This window comes from Neoarius graeffei, chromosome 4, assembly GCF_027579695.1.
Source record: "Neoarius graeffei isolate fNeoGra1 chromosome 4, fNeoGra1.pri, whole genome shotgun sequence".
Taxonomy (NCBI): Eukaryota; Metazoa; Chordata; class Actinopteri; order Siluriformes; family Ariidae; genus Neoarius; species Neoarius graeffei.
Window position 1 is genome coordinate 75,484,341 of NC_083572.1, and position 23,500 is coordinate 75,507,840.

The window sequence follows — 23,500 nt, forward strand, 5'->3', positions numbered from 1 at the left end:
TTTAGTGACTGGATGCTGGATGGAGAGTGATGCTCAACTTGTCTCTTCAGAATTCCTCAAAGAAAATAATTTCTTTACACCACAAAGGTGAAGGCTACAAGATGATCAGCAAAGCTTTACTTATAAGTCAGAATACTGTAGCAAAAGTGGTACAAAAATTTAAGAAAGATGGAACTGCTACCATCTCCCAGAGATGTCCAGGTCATCCACGGAAGGTACCACCTCGACAGGAGTGTCTTCTGATGAGAAGTGTTGAAGAAAATTGGCATGCAAGTTCACTGCGGTTATCTAAAGAAGTAGAAAGCCAAATTGGGGTGATTATTTCCCATGACACAATACGGCGTACACTGCAGAGGAATGGCATGCATGGATGCCGGCCACGAAAGAAGCCTCTCCTAAAGCCCAAGCACAAAAAAGCCTGCCTAGAGTTTGCCAGGGCCCATGCTGACAAAGATGAAGACTACTGGGACTCTATACTCTGGAGTGATGAGACCAAGATAAATGTTTTTGGAACTGATGGCTTCAAAACTGTATGGCGTTGCAAAGGTGAGGAATACAAAGAAAAATGCATGGTGCCTACAGTGAAACATGGTGGTGGCAGTGTCCTTATGTGGGGCTGCATGAGTGCTGCTGGTGTCGGGGAGCTGCATTTCATTGATGTCATCTTGAATTCACAGATGTATTGCTCTATACTGAAAGAGAAGATGCTACCATCACTCCGTGCCCTGGGTCGTTGTGCACTTTTCCAACATGACTAAACACACATTGAAGGCCACTGTTGGATTTCTGAAGAAGAACAGGGTGAAAGTGATTCAGTGGCCAAGTATGTCTCCTGATCTGAACCCAATCGAACACCTACGGGGAATTCTGAAGAGACAAGTTGAGCATCACTCTCCATCCAGCATCCAGTCACTAAAAGAGGTCATTGTTGAAGAATGGAAAAAGACTGATGTTGCAAAATGTCGCCAACTTGTTCATTCCATGCCTAGAAGACTTGGTGCTGTCATTAAAAATCATGGAGGCCATACAAAGTACTAGATGTAGTAGTTTTTGTTGTGAGGTGTACTTATTTTTGCACCACCCTAATTTGAGTAAAACTGAAAAATATGTAATCTAAGTTTATATTATTAACCTTACTTTCCGGGCGGCATGGTGGTGTAGTGGTTAGCGCTGTCGCCTCACAGCAAGAAGGTCCTGGGTTCGAGCCCCGTGGCCGGCGAGGGCCTTTCTGTGCAGAGTTTGCATGTTCTCCCCGTATCCGCGTGGGTTTCCTCCGGGTGCTCTGGTTTCCCCCACAGTCCAAAGACATGCAGGTTAGGTTAACTGGTGACTCTAAATTGACCGTAGGTGTGAATGTTTGTCTGTGTCTATGTGTCAGCCCTGTGATGACCTGGCGACTTGTCCAGGGTGTACCCTGCCTTTCGCCCGTAGTCAGCTGGGATAGGCTCCAGCTTGCCTGCGACCCTGTATAAGGATAAAGCGGCTACAGATAATGAGATGAGATGAGACCTTACTTTCCTGTTATAAGTTAAACAGATGTTATATTAAACTTTGTCTTTTCAACATTTTGGAAGTTGTTTGTGTTCATTGAGATATTGTTTAAAATGTTACTTTTCAAAGAGGGTGTACTCATTTACGCTTATGAGAGAGACTTTTTTGACTTTTTTTGACTTTCAAACTTCATTTAATACAAATTGCTTACACATGCATACCATGTCCTTAAAACAAAGTCTTTACAAGTCTTTACCAGTATTTAAAAATCATTAAAAAATATAAGAGTAAAAATGCAGCCTAAAATAGATAAATAAATAAATACACATATATGCACAACTCTGATAAAATTGACACAGTTAATCAGGCTGCAAGTCCTCTAACAGGCTGTTAAAATTAAGTGTATCATCCTCCAGATAACACACAGCATCTTTATAACACCATATCCTCTCAAAAGCCCCAAGATCATTCATTTCACTGTAAAAACGAAAATCAATTAAAATTCTTGATTTCACCAACATCATAAACACCATTAAAATATTGTAACCTGAGTCAAACTCTATTTTATTTCGCCTACTCACATAAATAGCCATTTTGGATTGTCCAAGTAAAAAGTTTAATAATTGACATTTAAACCTGCGCTTCTGGCAATATTTAAACCCTAAAATAAAAGTTTCCATTAAAAAGTTTTCATTAAAACCGCCAAATAACCTTTCTAAAAGGGTAAAAAGAGGTTTCAGTCTCACACATTGCATGAAAGCATGAAAAATGGTTTCCTTCATTGTGCAAAAGGGACACTGTTCACTTACACTGGGATTTAAAACTGAAATAAAAGCATTAACCGCCACTGCCCCATGTAAAATCCTCCATTGTAAGTCCCCGCATTTCTTAGGTAATGGTGACTTGTGAAAGACCCTCCATTGTGGTTTAACCTCCTCAGTGATTTGCAAAACAGCACGCCACGGAGTGTCATTCTTTTATCAAGGTGTTTTTTGTTCATAGCCAGAACACATAGTTTATACAATACCTTACCAGAGGCAAGGTTACAACCAAGAAAAAATATGGGCTCGGATTTAAGTAAAACACCTGAGGAGTCATCCAAATCTGCAGTTACAGTAAAATTAGGAAATACATCAGAGTCATTTGGAGACAACAAGCCCACAGAAAAATCGTTCAACAACTTATTTTCGTCTTCTGTAAAGAACCCCTTCCACTTTCCAAGAAGATGCTTTATCATTCGAAATGGCCTTACTCCTAATTGGTTAGCCACTGGATTCGCATTTTGAAACAAAGGACCTGCGAAATTGATCAAGTCATTCAGGGTGAGAACTTTAACCTCACAGAGAACTCCATTGAGGGCAGGAAAAGACTGATCATGTGAGAGGTCTAATATGGAGCCACTGATCAAAGGCTCTTGCAGAAACCAAAAGAGAGATGTAGAGCTCATAGTCCTCCCAATCTTGAAAAGACTCCATACTTTAAAAAGGTTCCGATAAAAAATAGGAAATTTCTTCAAGTTCAGACGTTTAGGGTCCATCCAGAAAAACATCTTATCAAGCCCCAGCCCCTCAAAAGTGCGCAGAATGACACAAGTTACAGCTTCCCAGCTGCTCTTCGCAGTCCCACTAAGCAGTCTCTGTATGAACTGTAGACGAAAAGCAGCCGTCCTGCTCTATAAATGAACCAACCCGTGTCCCCCTTCTTCTCTGGGTAAAAACAAAACACTTTGTGGCACCCAGTGTAGGTTGTCCCCAAAAAAATTAACCAGAACAGATTGAATTTTTGAAAGCACATTGACAGGAGGGTCTATACAGGCCAGCCGGTGCCAGAGGGATGATGCAACCAGGTTGTTTATTATAAGTGCTCTGCCTCTATAAGACAATTTATTCATTAAAAAGTCCCATCTACTAAGACGGCCTTTCACTTTCTCTAAAACACCTTCAAAGTTTTTCTGCATAAAATCATTATTCCCGATAAACACCCCCAGGTATTTAAAACCTTCTCTGCACCAATGTAGGTCCTCAGGTAAACTGGGTGGACCATTCTTCCAGTCCCCTATCAACAAAGCCACACTCTTTCCCCAATTTACTTTAGTAGAGGATAGCAATTTAAAATCATTAAGTAATCCCAACATGGCATTCACATCCCTCTGGCTCTTAACAAGAATAGCCACATCGTCAGCATAAGGTGATAATTTAAACTTAAAAGTGCAATTTGGAAGCATTACACCTTCAACCTCATTTCTCAGTTTAATCAAAGGTGGCTCTATCGCCAAGGAATATAACATCCCAGACAAGGGACAGCCTTGTCTAATACCTCTAAACACTTTAAAAGGGGCACACAAGTCACCATTAACCTTTAGTATGCTTTCAATGTCACGATATAAGACTTTTATATATTTAATAAAATCAGAATTAAAACCGGGCGGCACGGTGGTGTAGTGGTTAGCGCTGTCGCCTCACAGCAAGAAGGTCCTGGGTTCGAGCCCCGGGGCCGGCGAGGGCCTTTCTGTGTGGAGTTTGCATGTTCTCCCCGTGTCCGCGTGGGTTTCCTCCGGGTGCTCCGGTTTCCCCCACAGTCCAAAGACATGCAGGTTAGGTTAACTGATGACTCTAAATTGACCATAGGTGTGAATGTGAGTGTGAATGGTTGTCTGTGTCTATGTGTCAGCCCTGTGATGACCTGGCGACTTGTCCAGGGTGTACCCCGCCTTTCGCCCGTAGTCAGCTGGGATAGGCTCCAGCTTGCCTGCGACCCTGTAGAAGGATAAAGCGGCTAGAGATAATGAGATGAGATGAGAATTAAAACCAAATGCGGCCAAGACATTCCATAAATAGTTATGCTCAATTCTGTCAAACGCTTTCTGATTGTCTATTGAGATAAGTCCAAAATCTAAATTTAGACGCTGTCCAACATCCACAATATCTCTAATGAACCAAATGTTGTCATAAATCAACCTTCCAGGCACACAATAAGTCTGGTCAGGATGGATGACCTCTCCTACCACTTTTCTAAGCCTATTGGCCAGAACCTTTGAGAGCACTTTATATTCCACACATAGGACGGAGACAGGCCTCCATGACCTTATGTCATTTAGATCCCCTTTTTTTTGGCAACAGCGTCACCACAGCTCTTCGGCAACTTTGTGGCAGCCACCCATTGGTTAAACTGTCACTCCAGCAAATCTGTGCCTACTTCAGGCCAGAAAGCTTTGTAGAATACAACTGGTAGACCATCAATCCCCGGAGCCTTTCCACTCTCCATACTTTGGAGGGCTGTAAACACTTCCTCCAGGGTTATCACCCCTCCGAGGATTGCATTTGCCGAGCTGGACATCTGGGGTAAATTGTTCAGAAAGACATTCTCTGGAGCCTGCTCATAGGAGATCTCACTCTTGTAAAGATTCTCAAAAAATGCCCGTGCTCTTTTACGAATGTCAGTGTGAGCATACAGAATAGTGCCATCTTCTGACGACAAAGATTGCATTAGCTTTTTTTGACCGTTTTTCTTTTCCAAATTAAAAAAGAATTTGGTAGGTGCATCCATGAGTTCAATAGACTGAAAACGTGACCTGACCAGAGCTCCTTGAGCCTTAACCCCTAATAACTCGGCCAGTAAGTTCTTTTTAATTTTCAATTTTTCCGTTACATTGCCAGTTGTGTCCCCTTGAAGATTCAAAATCTCAATCTCTAAGGCAGTCATACGATTGGAGATGTCCCTCGTGACATTGAAGCTATACTGTTGGGACAACATTTTTATCTGGACCTTAGCAAAATCCCACCACTGCTGTATTGACCTAAAACAGGCTTTGTACTCTTACACTGATCCCAAAAAAAATTAAAAACATCCCTAAAATGCTTGTCTTGCAATAAACTGGTATTAAAATGCCAGTAAGCACTCTTTGGTTTAAAAGTACTAATAAATATGTTGCATGTTACCATACAGTGATCAGAAAACCCAACTAGTACAATGTTACAACTCCTAAAGAAATTGAACTGGTGTTTGAACCCATAAAATCTATCTAGCCTTGCCAAGGACAGCATGTTATTATATGAGTGGACCCATGTATACTGCCTCTGATTTAAATGGAAACTTCTCCAAACATCTACAAGATTGTGAACCTTTAAAATTTCAACTAACTTTTTACGAGATGGCATGTGAGGCTCTATATGATTGCGATCTATGCCATTCTCCATGCAATTAAAATCTCCCCCAACAAGCAAGATGTCTTCACAATCACAAGTTTTAAGAACATCATCCAGTGTTTGTAGAAAAAGTATGCGCTCTAACGCATCAGTAGGTGCATAAACACAAACAAACACAAAGGTTTTACCATCATATTTGGCTCTTACTTTTAAAAGCCTGCCTTTAATGATTTCATTAATTTCATAGGAGCATGGAATAAAATTGTGGCTAAAAAGAATACCAACACCCCCACTATTTGAGGTGTTATGACTCAAAACTGATACACCAGTAAGTTCACTCGCCCAGTCATCACCATTCCTTATATCTGTGTGAGTTTCTTGAACAAACGCAACATCAATTCTCTTTTGTTTAAAAGTTTCAAACACAATAGCTCTCTTATTTCGTTCCCTTGCTCCATTTAAATTCAACGAAGCAATTAGAAATTCACACATAAGGAAATATAAAATATAGAACTTAAGATACATAATGATCATAGAGAAAAATTACAATTGATTTTTAACATCACTATCATTTAACTTGCCCAGTATCTTTTTTAAACGGAAGATTTGATTTGATTTTATTCGATCATAATGTAAAATGAAGTACAAAATACATTAAAATCAGGATTACACAAGAAAGCGCAAGCACTTATTTCCATTGTGGTCCCATTAAAACACGTAAAACAGCAATGGCAACGGTATGATTTGACTTAATATTGACTCACTGTACTATGTAAATGGTGAAAATAATAATAACAACAACCACAATAATAAAATAATAATAATAATAATAATAATAATAATAATAATAATAATAATAATAATAAATTGACTTAAATTGACTAGACTAATAGACAATGAAAATGCATTGTATAGACTAAACTGGAATTTGATTTCAAAAAGTATGACTAGTACCTATGGATAATTATAAAGTAAAATGTTGTATATATTATTAGTAAATATTAAATGATGATTAAATGATGATAAAGATAATATAATAGCAAATAATAATAACATTAAGGAAAAGACAGCAAAAACAATGAAAATAGAAATAATCTGACTAACAGCAAACAAACAAAAAATAAAGTAATATAAATGATAATAAAAAAGTATAAAGTAATATGAATAATAATATTAATAACAAACGTTTTTATAGATAGAAATACGATAAGATCAACTAAACAACAGTGAAAAAAGGGGAAAAGCTATACAGACAACAGAACAGTAATATAAATTTTGAAAAAAAAATTTAGTAAAATAAAAAGGTGTTATTTTCTTGCTGTCTAAGACCATTAAAAAGGTGATTCTTCACTGACAGTTTGAAACTGGACTTGTTCTGAATACTTTTAATATTGTTGGGGAGTTGATTCCAAATTTTGATTGCTGAGTAATAAAATGATGTTTTTCCAAATGATTTTACATGTGGAACGTGCAGAGCATTGTTACTGGATCTGGTATTGATATTGTGAACCTGGTTAATATTAATAAAATTATCATTGAGATAGTCTGGTGCCTGATGATGGATGATGCTATAGACCATATTTAACTTTAGTTGATGGACTCTTAGCTCAACTGGCAGCATACGGACCTGTTCAAATTCCTGTGCCCCAATATGGGTTCTGGCTGGTGCATTCAAAAGATACCGAATGACTTTGTTCTGGGTACACTGCAGCCTGTACTTGTGCTTCTGAGTGAGGCCAGTGTACCAAGATGCCCTCTTGATCGGTAAATCTGACATAAACAGTTTGGTCTTTGCAATAAACTGATCAACATCTGCAAAATGATCATCAATCCTTACATTCCTAGCATGTTTGGTTTTGGTTAAAAACGCTTTGATATCTTCGACACTGTAATTCTGTTGAGAAAAGCCGCTTGTGCGTAGATTGCAGGTAACACTACAGTCAGACGCATAATCGCTCTCACTATCAGGCACATCAACTGTCAGACTCTTCTTCTTTGCTTTGCCTTTAGAGCCTGGATGACCCCTTTTCTTAGACGGCATTTTAAAAACATTTTCAGTTTCTATAGGAGGGTTATATTCGTTAATAACTTCATTAAAGATTTGTTCCACTAGATCAGTGTAACTCAGTGGTGTAGTGGAGATTTTTAAAGCGGGGGTACGCGATTCGTGACGTCATCGATTTGATATCATGTCAGAAGCGGTAGCCTTTGTTTGGTCGCCTATGTTTGGTATGAATGATTTGTATAAATGTTACGTTCTTTTAACAACACAAGAGGGCACAAGAAGACACTTTTTTCCAGACATTTTTATGTGTGCAATTTTCATTCGTGTTTGTCAGTACAGCCCAACTGTTATGGCGAAAAGCCGCGGTTTATTTTGTCTCCAATAAATATGCCGAAATGGCTAAAGAGGAACAAATTCGCCTTCTCCTTCCGAATGCATCGTCGCAGACAGCACCACTCTGCTGCTGGAACTCAACATAAACCTTGCATAGGTTTAACATGGGGCGGCACGGTGGTGTAGTGGTTAGCGCTGTCGCCTCACAGCAAGAAGGTCCTGGGTTCGAGCCCCGGGGCCAGCGAGGGCCTTTCTGTGTGGAGTTTGCATGTTCTCCCCGTGTCCGCGTGGGTTTCCTCTGGGTGCTCCGGTTTCCCCCACAGTCCAAAGACATGCAGGTTAGGTTAACTGGTGACTCTAAATTGACCGTAGGTGTGAATGTGAGTGTGAATGGTTGTCTATGTGTCAGCCCTGTGATGACCTGGCGACTTGTCCAGGGTGTACCCCGCCTTTCGCCCGTAGTCAGCTGGGATAGGCTCCAGCTTGCCTGCGACCCTGTAGAAGGATAAAGCGGCTAGAGATAATGAGATGAGATGAGATGAGGTTTAACATGGACTATCAGGCATGAAGCCAAAATATTGGAAATTATGATACACAAACACCTTTGTTCATGTTCGATTCATGTTCATTTGAGCCGAGCTGCATTCGGAATTCGATATTTTTACTAGCCTACTTACTGCTGTGGCAACAGCTACAGCATGTGTCCAGAAGTTCAAAAAAAGTCACGTCACTCACTCACATCGCATACAAACCAGCAATGGGCTGAAATTTATTATAAAAGGCACCAATCGAATAAATCAAGCATTTAGTCTGGCGCGATTGAGGCACCTGCATATACAAAATACATGACATGCAGCCATTGGGTTAAGCCCTACCATGCACTCCTTCTTAAAGACTTGAGTATTTCTTTAAATTTATTGTCATTTCACATTTTTGGATGTACAACAAAACACTAAACAGGAAGGCCACAAAGATTATGAATTTCAAATCATATATATCATACAGTATGTGGTGAAATTATCCGCGTAAGGATGACCAGGCAGGTGATTATATCAGTTCTGTTGCCCTCTCGGTGCTGCTACCATGAACGCCCGGAAATCACACACACACAGAGAGAGAGAGACCCTACTGTTATTATTAGGCTATTCAAAATCATAGGCCTATACTGAGCAAAAATCGCATTAGAACTTCAAAGATCATGAAGCATTAAACCGACAGATGGCGGAGTCAACCGTTTACATAATTCTAATATCTCGGCTGCGTTTAGAATGCATTCTACTTTGCGTCGCTACGTTTTACGTAACGTTCGATTGGGGGGGGGGGGGGGGGGCATTGATGATGAGCACAAAGGCACGTGTCACTTACTGTAGAGCGTATAAACTCAGGCCATTGAATGACAGTTTTTTTTTTTTAATCTCACCTCGGGAGAAGTGGGTGGACGGCGTACCCCCGCGTACCACGCCCACTACACCCCTGGTGTAACTACCCTGCGAAGCAGCGGGCATTTCAGATTCCGAAACGAGATCCATTGAGTCACCATCTTCTGGTGTCTCAGCCGGAGGGGCTACCTCTCCTTCACCATTCCCATCACCCGCACCTTCACCCTCCTCACCCGTAGGTGCCTCATCATTCTCAGTATTGGGTGTTTCCTGAGATCTTTCGTCACTGGGGATACCCTCTTTTAAATTCACATTATTCAGTTTCACCTTATCTGGACAATTACGCGCCAGGTGCCCCAGCTGTCCACAGGGATGTGATTTTTCCGCGAATTCGCGGAATTCCGCTTTTTTCACCTCAAAAGTTGAAAAAAAAAATGTTTCCGATTTTTCCCTCAAATCTACATTCGTATCCTATTCGTTCCGACTTTGTTTGAAAGATGGCAGCCTCGGATTTGCATCTTTATGCCTCGATCACGGAGGCTGCCATCTTTCAACTCTTTGTTTGAAGCGAGCGCGTTCATTGGTTGTTACAGAGCGATGGGCCAATCACCTACCTCGTTTCATCTCATTGACGTAATTACGTCATTTACGCAATTACGTCATTGAGATGAAACGAGGTACGTGATTGGCCCATCGCTCTGTAACAACCAATGAACGCGCTTGTTAGCTGTACGTAAGCTCGCTTCAAACAAAGAGTTGAAAGATGGCAGCCTCCGTGATCGAGGCATAAAGATGCAAATCGAGTTAAAGAAATCGACAGAATAGTGAAAAACAAGTTCCGCTGGGAATGGTTGGAGAAAGAGGTTGCTACAGACGTTGGACATAAGACTGAGACATTTGTTCAGCGTTTTCGTTCTTTGGGGAGAGGGCAGAGGTCTCTGGCTGTCAAGTTTGGGGATACTATCCCCAAACTCATACATGTCAACCTATACGGAATGTCCGTATTTTATATGGTTTTCATTCAATAAACGTAGTATACGGGCGTATGAATAAAGTTATACGGATTTGAAAAAAAAAACTTCAATATTTATTTAGAGCTATAATCAATTCCCATGATGATAAAATAGCGCATAACATTTACAAATGTACTGTACACCACAGACAGCCAGTAAAGAGTCTTATGAAATCGCGCGTTATCTTGTGGTAGCGAGACTTCGTTCCACTTCTGATCATGCGCACACCGCACTGCGAGAATCCCGCCAACCTGGAAGTAATATTTCCACCTGAGCGACTTTCACTAGCGACTGAAAAGATTCTGAATGGGCACTCCGGCAAGATCAACACAGACACTTGCTGTGACATGCAGCCTCGTGAGGTATTGGTGCGGAGTGCTAAAAAAGCTGTCATGGGGTACAATTCAGAACATTAGAGTGACAGTTTGTGTTTTTGTCAAACATTGGAGCTTTGTATTCATTCTGAAGGTTTATTGTTATTAATATTGAATAAAAAGTAACTTGGATATATCTTTGTTAATTATCATTCAAATTTTAGGCAAATTATTTTAATTTGCATCTTATACGGATTTTATAAGGGAAATACGGATTTTGGAGGTTGGTTATACAGGTTTGAGTGACCAAAGGTTGACATGTATGGGATACTGGGACCTCCCCTGCCCGAACTACGAGCGTCCAAAGTCGGGCTGGAGCCCGGGATAGAAACGAAACCTAAGCGGAGCGCCGCGGCTCGCCTCGGGGCGAATTACGTCCCAAGGCGCGGGGCTAGCGGGCCCTGCTCGCGCTGGTTCTTTGGGGGGGTGTGAGTGAGTGAGTGTGAGTGAGTGTGTGAGAGAGTGAGCGTGTGTGTCAGAGTTGCATGTTGACCATTAAATTGGCTTGAATTTGTTAATCATGACAAGTTTTTTCTTGTGTGTTTTGCTTGCCATTTTAGTACAATTAAGTCAGAAAACCCCAAAACCCAGGAGCTTCGGGGGGCTTCCCCCCTTGTCCCCCCACCAGGGCGCTGCCCTGGACCAGCTGGGGGCCTGCGGCCCCTAGACCCCCGCCTAAGATTTTCAGATAATTTCACCAGCCCCAAATCACATCCCTGTGTCCACATCCAAAACATTTCATTGTATTTGTGGTCACATAAATCATGTAATTAAAATCATCCACCTTAATATTCAGAGAGATTTCAAGTTCTCCCTTGTCTTTCAAAATTATATAAGCGAACCTTCGAAACGAGACAACATGCTTTAATAGCGGAGATTTGGTTGCCATCGGTATCATTTTTGGGGGAGATACTACTTTTCCGTAACGAGATAAGACCTCTGTAAGCACATCATTGCTAATAAAAGAGGGCACATTAGAAAGCATTACTTTTCTTGAAGGGCTCGACAAAGGTAAAACGGGGAGAAAAACCTCTTCAACCACTACCCCCGTCTCCACCATTTCGTTTACCAAATCAACAGAAGCAAGGAATAAAACCACTGCCCTGTTCATGCGAGACGCAGACAAAACATTGTCATGACCAATTAAACCTCCCACAGCCAAACTGATCTCCTCCACTGAAAGAGGTGAATCTATTTTAATACCATGCTTCCTTGTTAGAAAGCCGAAACGCTGCTCAGGTGCACTTCGCGCCGCCATACTTCCAAAAGGAAGCAGATGCCTGGCACGTGCACTTTTAACAAAATTCAAACAACAATAAACTAACAAACCGTATACAACAAAAAGAAATAGAAAGATAGAAAAAAGGTAGAAAAAGGACAAAAGTTTATGGCACGGCGGCCAAACTTTCAGCACGCACTCACTCACACACGCTCCACTCCACCCACTCGCACCGCACATGCGCAGAAAGAGAGAGAGAGAGCACTAGAGTGAACAATAGCCAAGTAATTTCCGAAACTAAATTTACTTAATGTTTTACAATTAATCCTAGCAGTACCTTTTATCCATGAGCTTAATGGTTATACCCTTAACATGGCTTTAATAAAACACTCATTCATCATCCCTTGAGAAACTGAAAGTGAGAAGTTAATAAGATTTAGCTTCCCTTATTTAACGGCTATTCTTCTGTATCATTTTGTTTGTTCTGTAGCAATCATCATGCTAAAACTGTAATAAAACATTAGAAACTGTTCAAGCTGCTCAAAAACTTTTGACTGGCATGGACAGACAGGCAGGGAGCTATGAGTGATGGATAGATATGCACTCACTAGCTACTTCAGCATGAACACCTGTATGTCTGCTCATTTATGCAGTTATCCTGATAAAGTAGACACTGAGTACATATTGGATATGTGGGCAGACAGACAAAGACAGAGAGAGGGTCTCACCAAGCCATATGTGGATGGTGTAGGCTGGAGCAGGAGTGGTGTAGAGAAGGAGGTAGGCATCTCCAGTGTAGAAGTTGCCATAAAGCTGCTTGGGCACGGGCACCGGGTTCATATTTTCCATCCTCCATATCTGCAGGCCTGGCTGTTTTCCTGCACTCTGGAACTCCTTGTGAACCACCATGATCTCTGTAATTACGAACACACACATGACTGTTCCACATAAAATAGACTGCAGACACACATAGAAAACACAATCATTCGGATGAGTGCATGATGGTGTGAATTCCAAAGGGTCACATCCACTGGGGAGATGTGATTATCTGTGACAAACATGCATGTGCACCTGCTTAGTTGCACAAAGATAATGACATGCTCAGGAAGCAGCAGAGAATGTTTGGCTAATTTCTCAGCATCAAAACAAGAATTATATTAAATAAATCTACAATAAAGGCGGGACGGTGGTGTAGTGGTTAGCGCTGTCGCCTCACAGCACGAAGGTCCGGGTTCGAGCCCCGTGGCCGGCGAGGGCCTTTCTGTGTGGAGTTTGCATGTTCTCCCCGTGTCCGCGTGGGTTTCCTCCGGGTGCTCCGGTTTCCCCCACAGTCCAAAGACATGCAGGTTAGGTTAACTGGTGACTCTAAATTGAGCGTAGGTGTGAATGTGAATGGTTGTCTGTGTCTATGTGTCAGCCCTGTGATGACCTGGCAACTTGTCCAGGGTGTACCCCACCTTTCGCCCATAGTCAGCTGGGATAGGCTCCAGCTTGCCTGCGACCCTGTAGAACAGGATAAAGCGGCTAGAGATAATGAGATGAGATGAAATCTACAATAAAGTCATTAAGAAAAATAAGATAACCAGAAGTAAGGAAAGCCTGGAGTGGCATAATGTAAACAGTCTGCTGCCAGAGGACCTGACAGTACAAGATGGGATGTATTGAAGTTTGTATAGAGTACGAGTTGGTAGACCAATGAAGAGAGCATTACAATAATCAACATGAGAGCTAATAAAAGCATGAGATAATGTTTTAGTATCTCATATTTCAGAAAGGTTAAAGACAGGCAATGTTACAAATGTGGAGAAAAAGTCAGATTGATGGGAAATGCAATGTAAGTCTCAACAGTCTACACTATTAGAACATTAAGATACCTAACAACCTGCACCAATAAATAGGAACCTGAACAGACACACCCTCAGTGTCAACAGGGGAATAGGCAGTCTAAATACAGTATTTGTGGTCAGAGTCTATTGTCAAAACTTGTATTTCTGGAATGATAAGGCTTAGTGTTAGGAACTAAGGTTGAATGTGTTCACATATCATATGACCATGTTTACAAATGATTGCGTATGATTAAAAAAAAAAAAAAGGGTTGGATAAAGAACTGAGCCTTGGGGCAGTCCTGGCTTATGTTTTCAGAGATGATAAACTATTGGAAAACTACTGCATTATGCTTTACATGATCAAAAGCCACCATGAGATCAAGGAAATGAAGAATGTTTAGTGAACCAGGATCAACAAATATCTGAAAAAAACCCAGCTGATTCAAAAGAGCTGATTCTCAATGTGCACAAAATTCAGACTTAAAAATCATTCATAAAGGTTCCTTTCAGTGAGAAATGTTTAAAGTTGCATGGCCATCACTTCTTCCTTATTATGGGTTGGAAAAGCGGTTGGAGAGTGGGACGGGTCATGTTAGTTTAAGGACTTCAGTAACTTATAAATACCTTACATTAGCCATGTTTGGGGTACAAAGGTATTTATTAGATATACTGTATATTATATAAGGTAGATAAACTGTTCAACCTTGACTATGACATGTCTGATAATTACATACAAGTTCACTTTGTGATAAACAATTATATAATTACTATTTTATGTCATCAAACAACATGTCATAAATGATAGTTGCAACACAACACTTTTTCTGGTTAATTTTATACAGATGGAGTTTGAACACATCCAGCATCCAGTCACTAAAAGAGGTCATTGTTGAAGAATGGAAAAAGACTGATGTTGCAAAATGTCGCCAACTTGTTCATTCCATGCCGAGAAGACTTGGTGCTGTCATTAAAAATCATGGAGGCCATACAAAGTACTAGATGTAGTAGTTTTTGTAGTGGGGTGTACTCATTTTTGCACCACCCTAATTTGAGTAAAACTGAAAAATGTGTAATCTAAATTATATAATTAACCTTACTTTTATGTTAGGCAGCACGTGGTGTAGTGGTTAGCGCTGTCGCCTCACAACAAGAAGGTCTGGGTTTGAGCCCCGTGGCCGGCGAGGGCCTTTGTGTGGAGTTTGCATGTTCTCCCCGTGTCCGTGTGGGTTTCCTCCAGGTGCTCCAGTTTCCCCCACAGTCCAAAGACATGCAGGTTAGGTTAACTGGTGACTCTAAATTGACCGTAGGTGTGAATGTGAGTGTGAATGGTTGTCTGTGTCTATGTGTCAGCCCTGTGATGACCTGGCGACTTGTCCAGGGTGTACCCCGCCTTTCGCCTGTAGTCAGCTGGGATAGGCTCCAGCTTGCCTGCGACCCTGTAGAACATGATAAAGCGGCTAGAGATAATGAGATGAGACTTTCATGTTATAAGTTAAACAGATGTTATATTAATGACATTGTCCCCACCAAGCGCTGCAAAATATATCCTAACCAAAAACCTTGGATTAACAGTGAAGTACGCTCCATGCTACATGCACGCTCCACCGCTTTTGCCTCTGGCGAGGCAGATGGATATAAAAAGGCCAGATATGACCTACGCAGATCCATCAGGGAAGCCAAGAGGCAGTACAGACTGAAGCTGGAAGGTTATTACAACACCTCAGACTCTAGATGCATGTGGCAGGGCCTGCAACACATCACCATGACCATAACCGAAGTGAGCAAGGTCTTCAGGAGGACTAACCCCCGAAAGGCAGCCGGCCCTGACAACATCCCCGGCCGTGCTTTGAGGGCCTGCTCCACACAGTTAGCAGAGGTCTTCACAGACATTTTCAACCTGTCCCTCTCCATGTCTTCTGTGCCCACATGCTTCAAGACCACCACCATAGTGCCCCTCCCAAAGAAAAACAATATAACATGCCTGAATGACTATCGCCCAATTGCACTCACTTCAGTTGTAATGAAGTGTTTTGAGAGGATAGTCATGTCATACATCAAAAAGGACATCCCAGACACAATAGACCCCCTTCAATTCGCATATCGTCAGAACCGTTCAACTGATGATGCCGTCAATGCAGCCATCCACACAGCCTTGTCACACCTGAAACACAGGGACACCTATGTTCGAATGCTGTTTGTGGACTACAGTTCAGCCTTCAACATCATCATCCCCAGCAGACTGACAGAGAAGCTCTCCACCCTTGGACTGACATCCTCCCTCTGCTGCTGGGTTCTGGACTTTCTCACAAACAGACCCCAGGCTGTCAGAGTCGGGACCAGAACATCCAGCACCAAGACAGTGAGCACAGAGACCCCCCAAGGCTGTGTGCTCAGTCCACTCCTGTACACCCTCTTCACCTATGACTGCACCCCCACCCAGAGCAACACTTCCATCATCAAGTTTGCTGACGACACCACTGTCATTGGGCTGATCACCGGCAGAGATGAGAGCACCTACAGGGAGGAGGTGGCTCGGCTGGTCTCCTGGTGCCAGGAAAATAACCTCTCCTTGAATGCTGAGAAGACCAAGGAGATGATTATTGACCCGAGGAAGAGGAGGAGAGACCAGCACGCCTCACTGCACATCAACGGGACACAGGTGGAGAGGGTGAAAACATTTAAATTCCTCGGAACTCAAATCAGTGAGGATCTCACCTGGACACACAACACACAGCAGACCATCAAGAAGGCTCAACAGAGACTCTTCTTCCTGAGGAAGCTGAGGAAATTTGGACTGTCCACCAAACTCCTCAGCAACTTCTACAGGTGCACAGTGGAGAGCATCCTGACAAATTCCATCACTGTGTGGTACAGGAACTGCACAACTCAGGACAGAAAGGCTCTCCAGCGTGTCATTAAAATGGCACAGTTAAAAATGGCACAGGAATGACAATGTTCTTGTGTTTGTTCCTGTTATCAGACTGGACTTGCAACATCAAACACTTATACAGGAAGGGACAGAGCAGGCTATACTTCCTTAGGAGGCTGCGGTCCTTTAACATCTGTAGGAAACTCCTGTGGATGTTCTATCAGTCTGTGGTCGCCAGTGTCCTGTTTTACACCGTGGTGTGCTGGGGGGGCAGCACATCCAAGAAGGACACATCCAGGCTGGACAAACTGATCAGGCGGGCTGGCTCTGTGATCGGCATGAAGCTGGACTCTCTGGTGACAGTGGCAGAGAAGAGGTCTATGGACAAACTATTGAACATCATGGACAATGCCAGTCACCCTCTGCACACTGTCATCAGCAACCAGAGGAGCCTGTTCAGTGACCGAATGCTCCTTCCCAAGTGCAGGACGAACAGACTTAAAAACTCCTTTGTCCCTCACGCCATCAGACTGTACAACTCCTCTCTGGGGGGACGAGGGGTAACAGGAGGACAGAGGATGGGAAGGAGCAGTAGCCTAGCCTAACAATAAGCAATACCGGACAATGTGCAATATAATGTGCAATATCTCTCCTGCTGCCACCCCCCCACCTCCCCTCCCCCTTGTCCCCATATGTCATCTCATCTCATTATCTCTAGCCGCTTTATCCTTCTACAGGGTCGCAGGCAAGCTGGAGCCTATCCCAGCTGACTACGGGCGAAAGGCGGGGTACACCCTGGACAAGTCGCCAGGTCATCACAGGGCTGACACATAGACACAGACAACCATTCACACTCACATTCACACCTACGGTCAATTTAGAGTCACCAGTTAACCTAACCTGCATGTCTTTGGACTGTGGGGGAAACCGGAGCACCCGGAGGAAACCCATGCGGACACGGGGAGAACATGCAAACTCCGCACAGAAGGGCCCTCGCCGGCCACGGGACTCGAACCCGGACCTTCTTGCTGTGAGGCGACAGCGCTAACCACTACACCACCGTGCCGCCCTCCCTATATCTTATTCTTTTTATATTTGTATATGTAAATACTTAATTTATTTAAATTTATCTAGAAGTTTCCTCTATTTCTTTTCTCTGTTTATCTGTAATGATGCTGCTGGAATCTTAATTTCCCTGAGGGAACCCACCCAAAGGGATCAATAAAGTTTTATCTAATCTAATCTAATCATTATGTTCCTTTTTATGCTCTTGAAGAGTCGTTGGGATGATCCATTGATTACCCCAACGACTCTCTAGGCCGTTCACACCCAGCCCCCAGTGACCCACTCCAACAGGATGACTCAGCGACACCTTAGGATTGCTTTTCATCCATGAGAGGATAAATATCTGATACTCCCTACGAGTCAGACAGAGCTGAAGAAGCCTTTCGGATGAGAGGTGAAATGTCTTCAAGAATCTTCAAGCAAGTCCAGTTGCTCTCTTTTACTACCCACAGTTTACTATGACCTGGATGACTGAGAATCTTCACAGACACGTCTATAACTCTTCAAAGGGAAGGTGGAATTGTGATTTATTCTATCCATTTCAAAACAAAGCATTTTATGTGACTCGGCACAGATAAAGGGAGTCGGCCTTTATTAGATTTGCATGCCACTTTTGAAGTTTGATATAAATTATTTTTAATACTTTTGTAATAATTACTTGTGTGTTTGTACCAAAACAATTATTTGCCTCAGGCTCAGTGAATATCGATGAAGAATAACAGAGACGAGGCGATTATTCATTGATATTCACGAAGCCTGAAGCAAATAATTTTTTTTGGGGGGGGGCTTTTTTCACCTTTTTATTGGATAGGACAATGTAGAGACAGGAAATGAGCAGGAGAGAGACGGGGAGGGATCAGGAAATGAGGGTCGGAATCGAACCTGGGTCCCCGGATTTACGGTATGGCGCCTTATCCACGTGAGCCACAACGCCCCCAGAAATAGTTGTTAATTGTTGATAGAAACAAAAACACAGTTTTTTTTTTCCCCTGCTGAGTCATGTGAATCAATTCAAGGAAAGTTCAGTTCTAAGCACATTTGCTCGAAAGAATCGAATCATGAATCAGTTCCTAAAAGAATCATAATAATCTCCTCGCGTGCATGGAGAATGTGGGACCTGCCCTCATGTATATAATGCAGTAAAAGACAGTATTAAAACGGTGTAGGGTTTAATATACATAAACAGGTAATTCCAGAATTGTAAGTCGCACGATGCTGACATGAACTTATAGACAGAAATCTGAAACATTAATTCAAGCAGATTTCATAGTTATTACATCGTTACCGAACAGGAAAAAAAGCAGTGATGAAGTTACATCACCTACAACACACATTAATATGTTTTCTTTTTTTATGAAAAACCTATCAAAGTAGGTAATTTCACTTACAGAGTGTTTGGTGCTAAACTGAGACACTGAAAGACCCCTGAGCTGGTCAGTGATAGCCTGCTGTGCAGAAATATGTGTAATGATGATTTAATAGAACTTGCCTGGATTGTTGATGAACTGAGTGACTGGTTGATGTGGATGGAGAAGCTGGAAAGGTGTAAAAGCTGCACCTTCGTGAGCACAATTTATAAGGAGGACGTGAACTACCTCTGTGTCTCCTCCTCTCCCTGCATGGTCTGACCAACGCCCAGTTGCTAAAGGCTGAGCCCTTAAACTGGCAGAGCTTCTTTACCAGCTGTAAGTGCTGGTACACAGGAAAGTTTCTGAATGTTATTACAGACATTACATTATACGGCATTTAGCAGGCGTTCTTATCCAGATATAACACCACAGTAAGGCAACTAGAAAATCTCAAACATTTATTGATCCATGTTGTCAATAAAGAAGCTGGAAAATAATTGACCTCTGTGCTGTTCATGTTTAGTTCCAAACCTTTATTTTCTACCATTTTCATTTGATCTGTTTTTGAAGAGCAATTGGTTCTGAGATACAAATAAACACAACATTATTATTACAAGACAAAGAAAACAAAGTTTAATTCACTAGCATTGTAAGAATCTTAACTAAATACAGGAAAATGTGAGTTTTGTACGTAAAAATATTTAAATAATATTGGCTGGCGTTGAGTGGTCTATCAGATATATTCCATTCAGCTAGCACAGGGCTTTTCAAAGTGTGGGGCGCGCTCCCCCTGGGGGGCGCCAGAGTTCTTCAGGGGGGGCGCAACGTGAGAGACAAAATGGATCGATTTTTAGTACCTAAAGCTACAGGGAGTGAGGAGACGGCCAAGCAAAAAAACAGAGCCTCCAGGATGTTGCGATTTGCAACTTCAGCGCAAATTCAACCAATCCCCACGAATTCAGGGCGGTGTTGCAATTATATCCAATCACCGCAACTTTCCCGCATATTTGACCAATCGTTGGCGTCGTCTTGAGGCGACATCGACAAACTACCTTCCGCCTTACTTCCGGATGTCTATGTTCAAGAGAAGCAGCAACAGTGTTGCCAGATTGGGCGGTTTCAAGTGCATTTTGGCTGGTTTTGAATATATTTTGGACTGGAAAACGTCAGCAGTATCTGGCAACATTGCATGATGTGTGAGTCAGTGTTTATGTCGGCTTAAATTCTGTTACTGAAAGTGTGTTATGTTTACAGTGAAGGACTGTGTGCACTTTTTTTTTTTTACTTAATATAAGAAATTAATGGATGCCAACATTTTTGCCAAAATGGTATTTTATTTTCCATTGTTTAGGCAGCTTCAGCATCATACTGTGAGATTCTGTTCAAATTGTTTTTATTTCTTCTATGAAGCCTTAGCCATTTATTTTATTAGTTTATAATTATTGTTTAATTTAGTCTTCAGGAGAGACTGCCTGCACACAGTACTAGTATTAATAGTTTTTTTTTCTTACATGAAAGCTGAGGCATTTATATTATATTTTAAGGTAACTTCATGTTGTGCTGTGAGGTTCTATGCACTTTAACTTTTGAACCAACAGGTGCATTTGGATAAGTAAAGCCTATTTTTCTGCATTTTTGTAGTCCTGGTAATCTTTTATATTAGTAAAGATGTTTATAGGACCATTTCTCAGTGTCTGTTTTTTTAATCAATAGTTTTTCAGTAATAACTTAATATTTAACATATCACTCAATTTTAATCACAAAAAGAGAAAATCGCAACAATTTCTCGCAACTTTCACTTCCTCCCGCAATGTAATCGCAACAAAAACCTAAAAAACACCGCAACTTTCATCGCAATTTTTTGGACACCCCCCCCCCGCAACATCAGACATTTTAGCCCGCAACAATCACAGAAAAGGCCCGCGGAATCCTGGGGGGACTGGAAAAAGAAGGAAGTATGACCACGATTATTTAAAGTTTGGATTTTCATGGACTGGATCTGAAGATGCTCCACTACAGTGTGTTGTCTGCCAAGAGGTGCTAGCTAACGATGCTATGAGATGTTTAAAATGTGTAAAACAAGATGTTTTAAAAAGCACAGATGTTTAAAATGTGAAAAAGAAAAAAATAATGTGTACAACAACCATTTTTTTTTAAATACGAATGGAACATTTAAGTATAGCAACAACAAAAATTGTAAGGGGGGGCGCTGTTGTTTATTTGCTCTCCGAGGGGGGTCTGACTCTCCCACACTTTGAAAACCCCTGAGCTAGCATTATATTGAATGAGTCGAAACTTACCAATATGTTTACTGTGGGTGCCGCTGGCAAACAAAGAAATGGTTCTGTGCATGCGCGGCAGAAAATTCTCTCATTGAATATTCGCATCAGCTCCGACATGTGACATCATTTTGTCTTGACAACCATGCAATATCTCATCTCATCTCATTATCTCTAGCCGCTTTATCCTTCTACAGGGTTGCAGGCAAGCTGGAGCCTATCCCAGCTGACTACGGGCGAAAGGCGGGGTACACCCTGGACAAGTCGCCAGGTCATCACAGGGCTGACACATAGACACAGACAACCATTCACACTCACATTCACACCTACGCTCAATTTAGAGTCACCAGTTAACCTAACCTGCATGTCTTTGGACTGTGGGGGAAACCGGAGCACCCGGAGGAAACCCACGCGGACACGGGGAGAACATGCAAACTCCGCACAGAAAGGCCCTCGCCGGCCACGGGGCTCGAACCCGGACCTTCTTGCTGTGAGGCGACAGCGCTAACCACTACACCACCGTGCCGCCCACCATGCAATATCATAAACCATATTCAGTGCTAATTCTGCATTGGGTAGAGTGACATAATACACGTAGGATAAGCGATGTGCTAACAATATTGCATGCTATCAAACCAAATGAATGAAACCCACGAGAAGGGAATAGAATACATGCTTTTATTCCATCGAAAAGTGTCCTGTATGTATAATAACATACTATATTGTATTGTTCTATCCATCACCCAAATACTGTCCGGTCAAGGGTGGTCCTATGGTGAAATCTTTCCACTGATAGAGTAAACAGTCAGTCAGTAATATTCAGTAACTGTATGAACTGCACTTAAATATTGTGTGGATTTTATAAACTGACAGCAAAGTGTGTTTTACTGATTTAAAAAAAAAAAGTGTAGAGCGTTGTGGCAGCGGGGGCGTGGTCAAGCGCCGGTCTGTGACAGGAGGGCGGAGTCAGGGAAGGTGAGTGGCAGAATCACTACACCTGAGAGCAATTAACCTGTGTTTGTGTCTTCCCAGTGACCGCGCCCTACTTAAGGAGGGAGAGCGAGAGCAGAGGGGCTCTGGCTGAACCAGGCGCTGAGTGTGTGTGTGTATATGTATGTATCTGAAAAGGGCATACATAATTGTTAGACTGAAAAGTGTGGCAAATAAATGTGCTGTCAAACCTGATCTCTGTCCTGCCGTCCTCTGTGCTCCACCCACGAACGCTGAACCGTTACAAGCGTACTAGCAATACTACATAAGTTATGCTACTATGGAGCACACTATGACTCATAGGGGAATGGCATTTGCTGTTTATGGAAGAGACCATTAAATGCAGAAATATATTTTCAGACAAATGCAAATGCTGTATTGTTTCACTGATTGGAAAAGGGAACAAAACATGATTGTTTAGACACAAGTTAAAGGTGCCCTTCCACCAAAAACGTTTAATACTGGCTCTTTTTGAAATACCATAGTTCGACATAGAACAACAGGTTCTCCCGCCACCCACTCCTCCAGCAAACAAGAACAGCCTGAAACAGGAGAACCACAGCATTTTTTTCACCAAAACCGGCTCACAGGGCATTCATTCATACTAGAGACCACTGCACAATTAATGAAAAAACGATGCAAGGAGACCTTTAAACAAATGGTTCCTTTTAAATAAAAAATGAAAGCACTATCTGAGCTGCGCCAAAACCACACCAAAAGAACATTACATACATATTGATGTGTTTGGCGTCTTGGGTGATTTTTGTGCTTAGTGGCCTAAATCTGGCAGAGATGTACTGAGTCTGTGTGTGATTGTGCAATGTGTGCAATCAGTTGCACAAGGAGAGGTTGAGAGCCTAAACCTGTCACAGCAAGCTCAGCACATTCAGCTTTTGTCTCCTGTTTGGACTGAACACACATGCATGCAACCTGCCCTTCGGAATAATTCCATTGCTAACTCATCTGAAGGAATGACTTGATTGTGGTTGTTCACTGTCAGAAAAAAAAACTACTGGTCAGATTTGAATGTACAACATACAACTTCCAGTTAGGTGCCTTAATATTGCTCCTCTAATTAAAGGTCCTCCAGTGATGATTTGTAAAATCCCAGGTTATTAAGTTTTGTGGGGGGGTCCGTGAGTGTTATAAGGGACATGCAGAAC

The 23,500-nt window shown here is 42.0% G+C and overlaps 1 protein-coding gene across 1 annotated transcript in view; it reads right to left on the minus strand.

Annotated features, from left to right (window-relative positions):
* scinla (scinderin like a) overlaps positions 1 to 19,317 on the minus strand; it is a 38,090-nt gene extending 18,773 nt beyond the window's left edge. Inside the window, exons 1-2 of the mRNA XM_060919721.1 lie at positions 19,209 to 19,317; positions 12,688 to 12,873 (exon numbers count right to left, since the gene is read on the minus strand). Coding sequence (XP_060775704.1) covers positions 12,688 to 12,868 — 181 coding nt within the window. The 5' untranslated portion in view covers positions 12,869 to 12,873; positions 19,209 to 19,317. The remainder of the gene's footprint in view (positions 1 to 12,687; positions 12,874 to 19,208) is intronic.
* Positions 19,318 to 23,500: the final 4,183 nt, after the last annotated feature.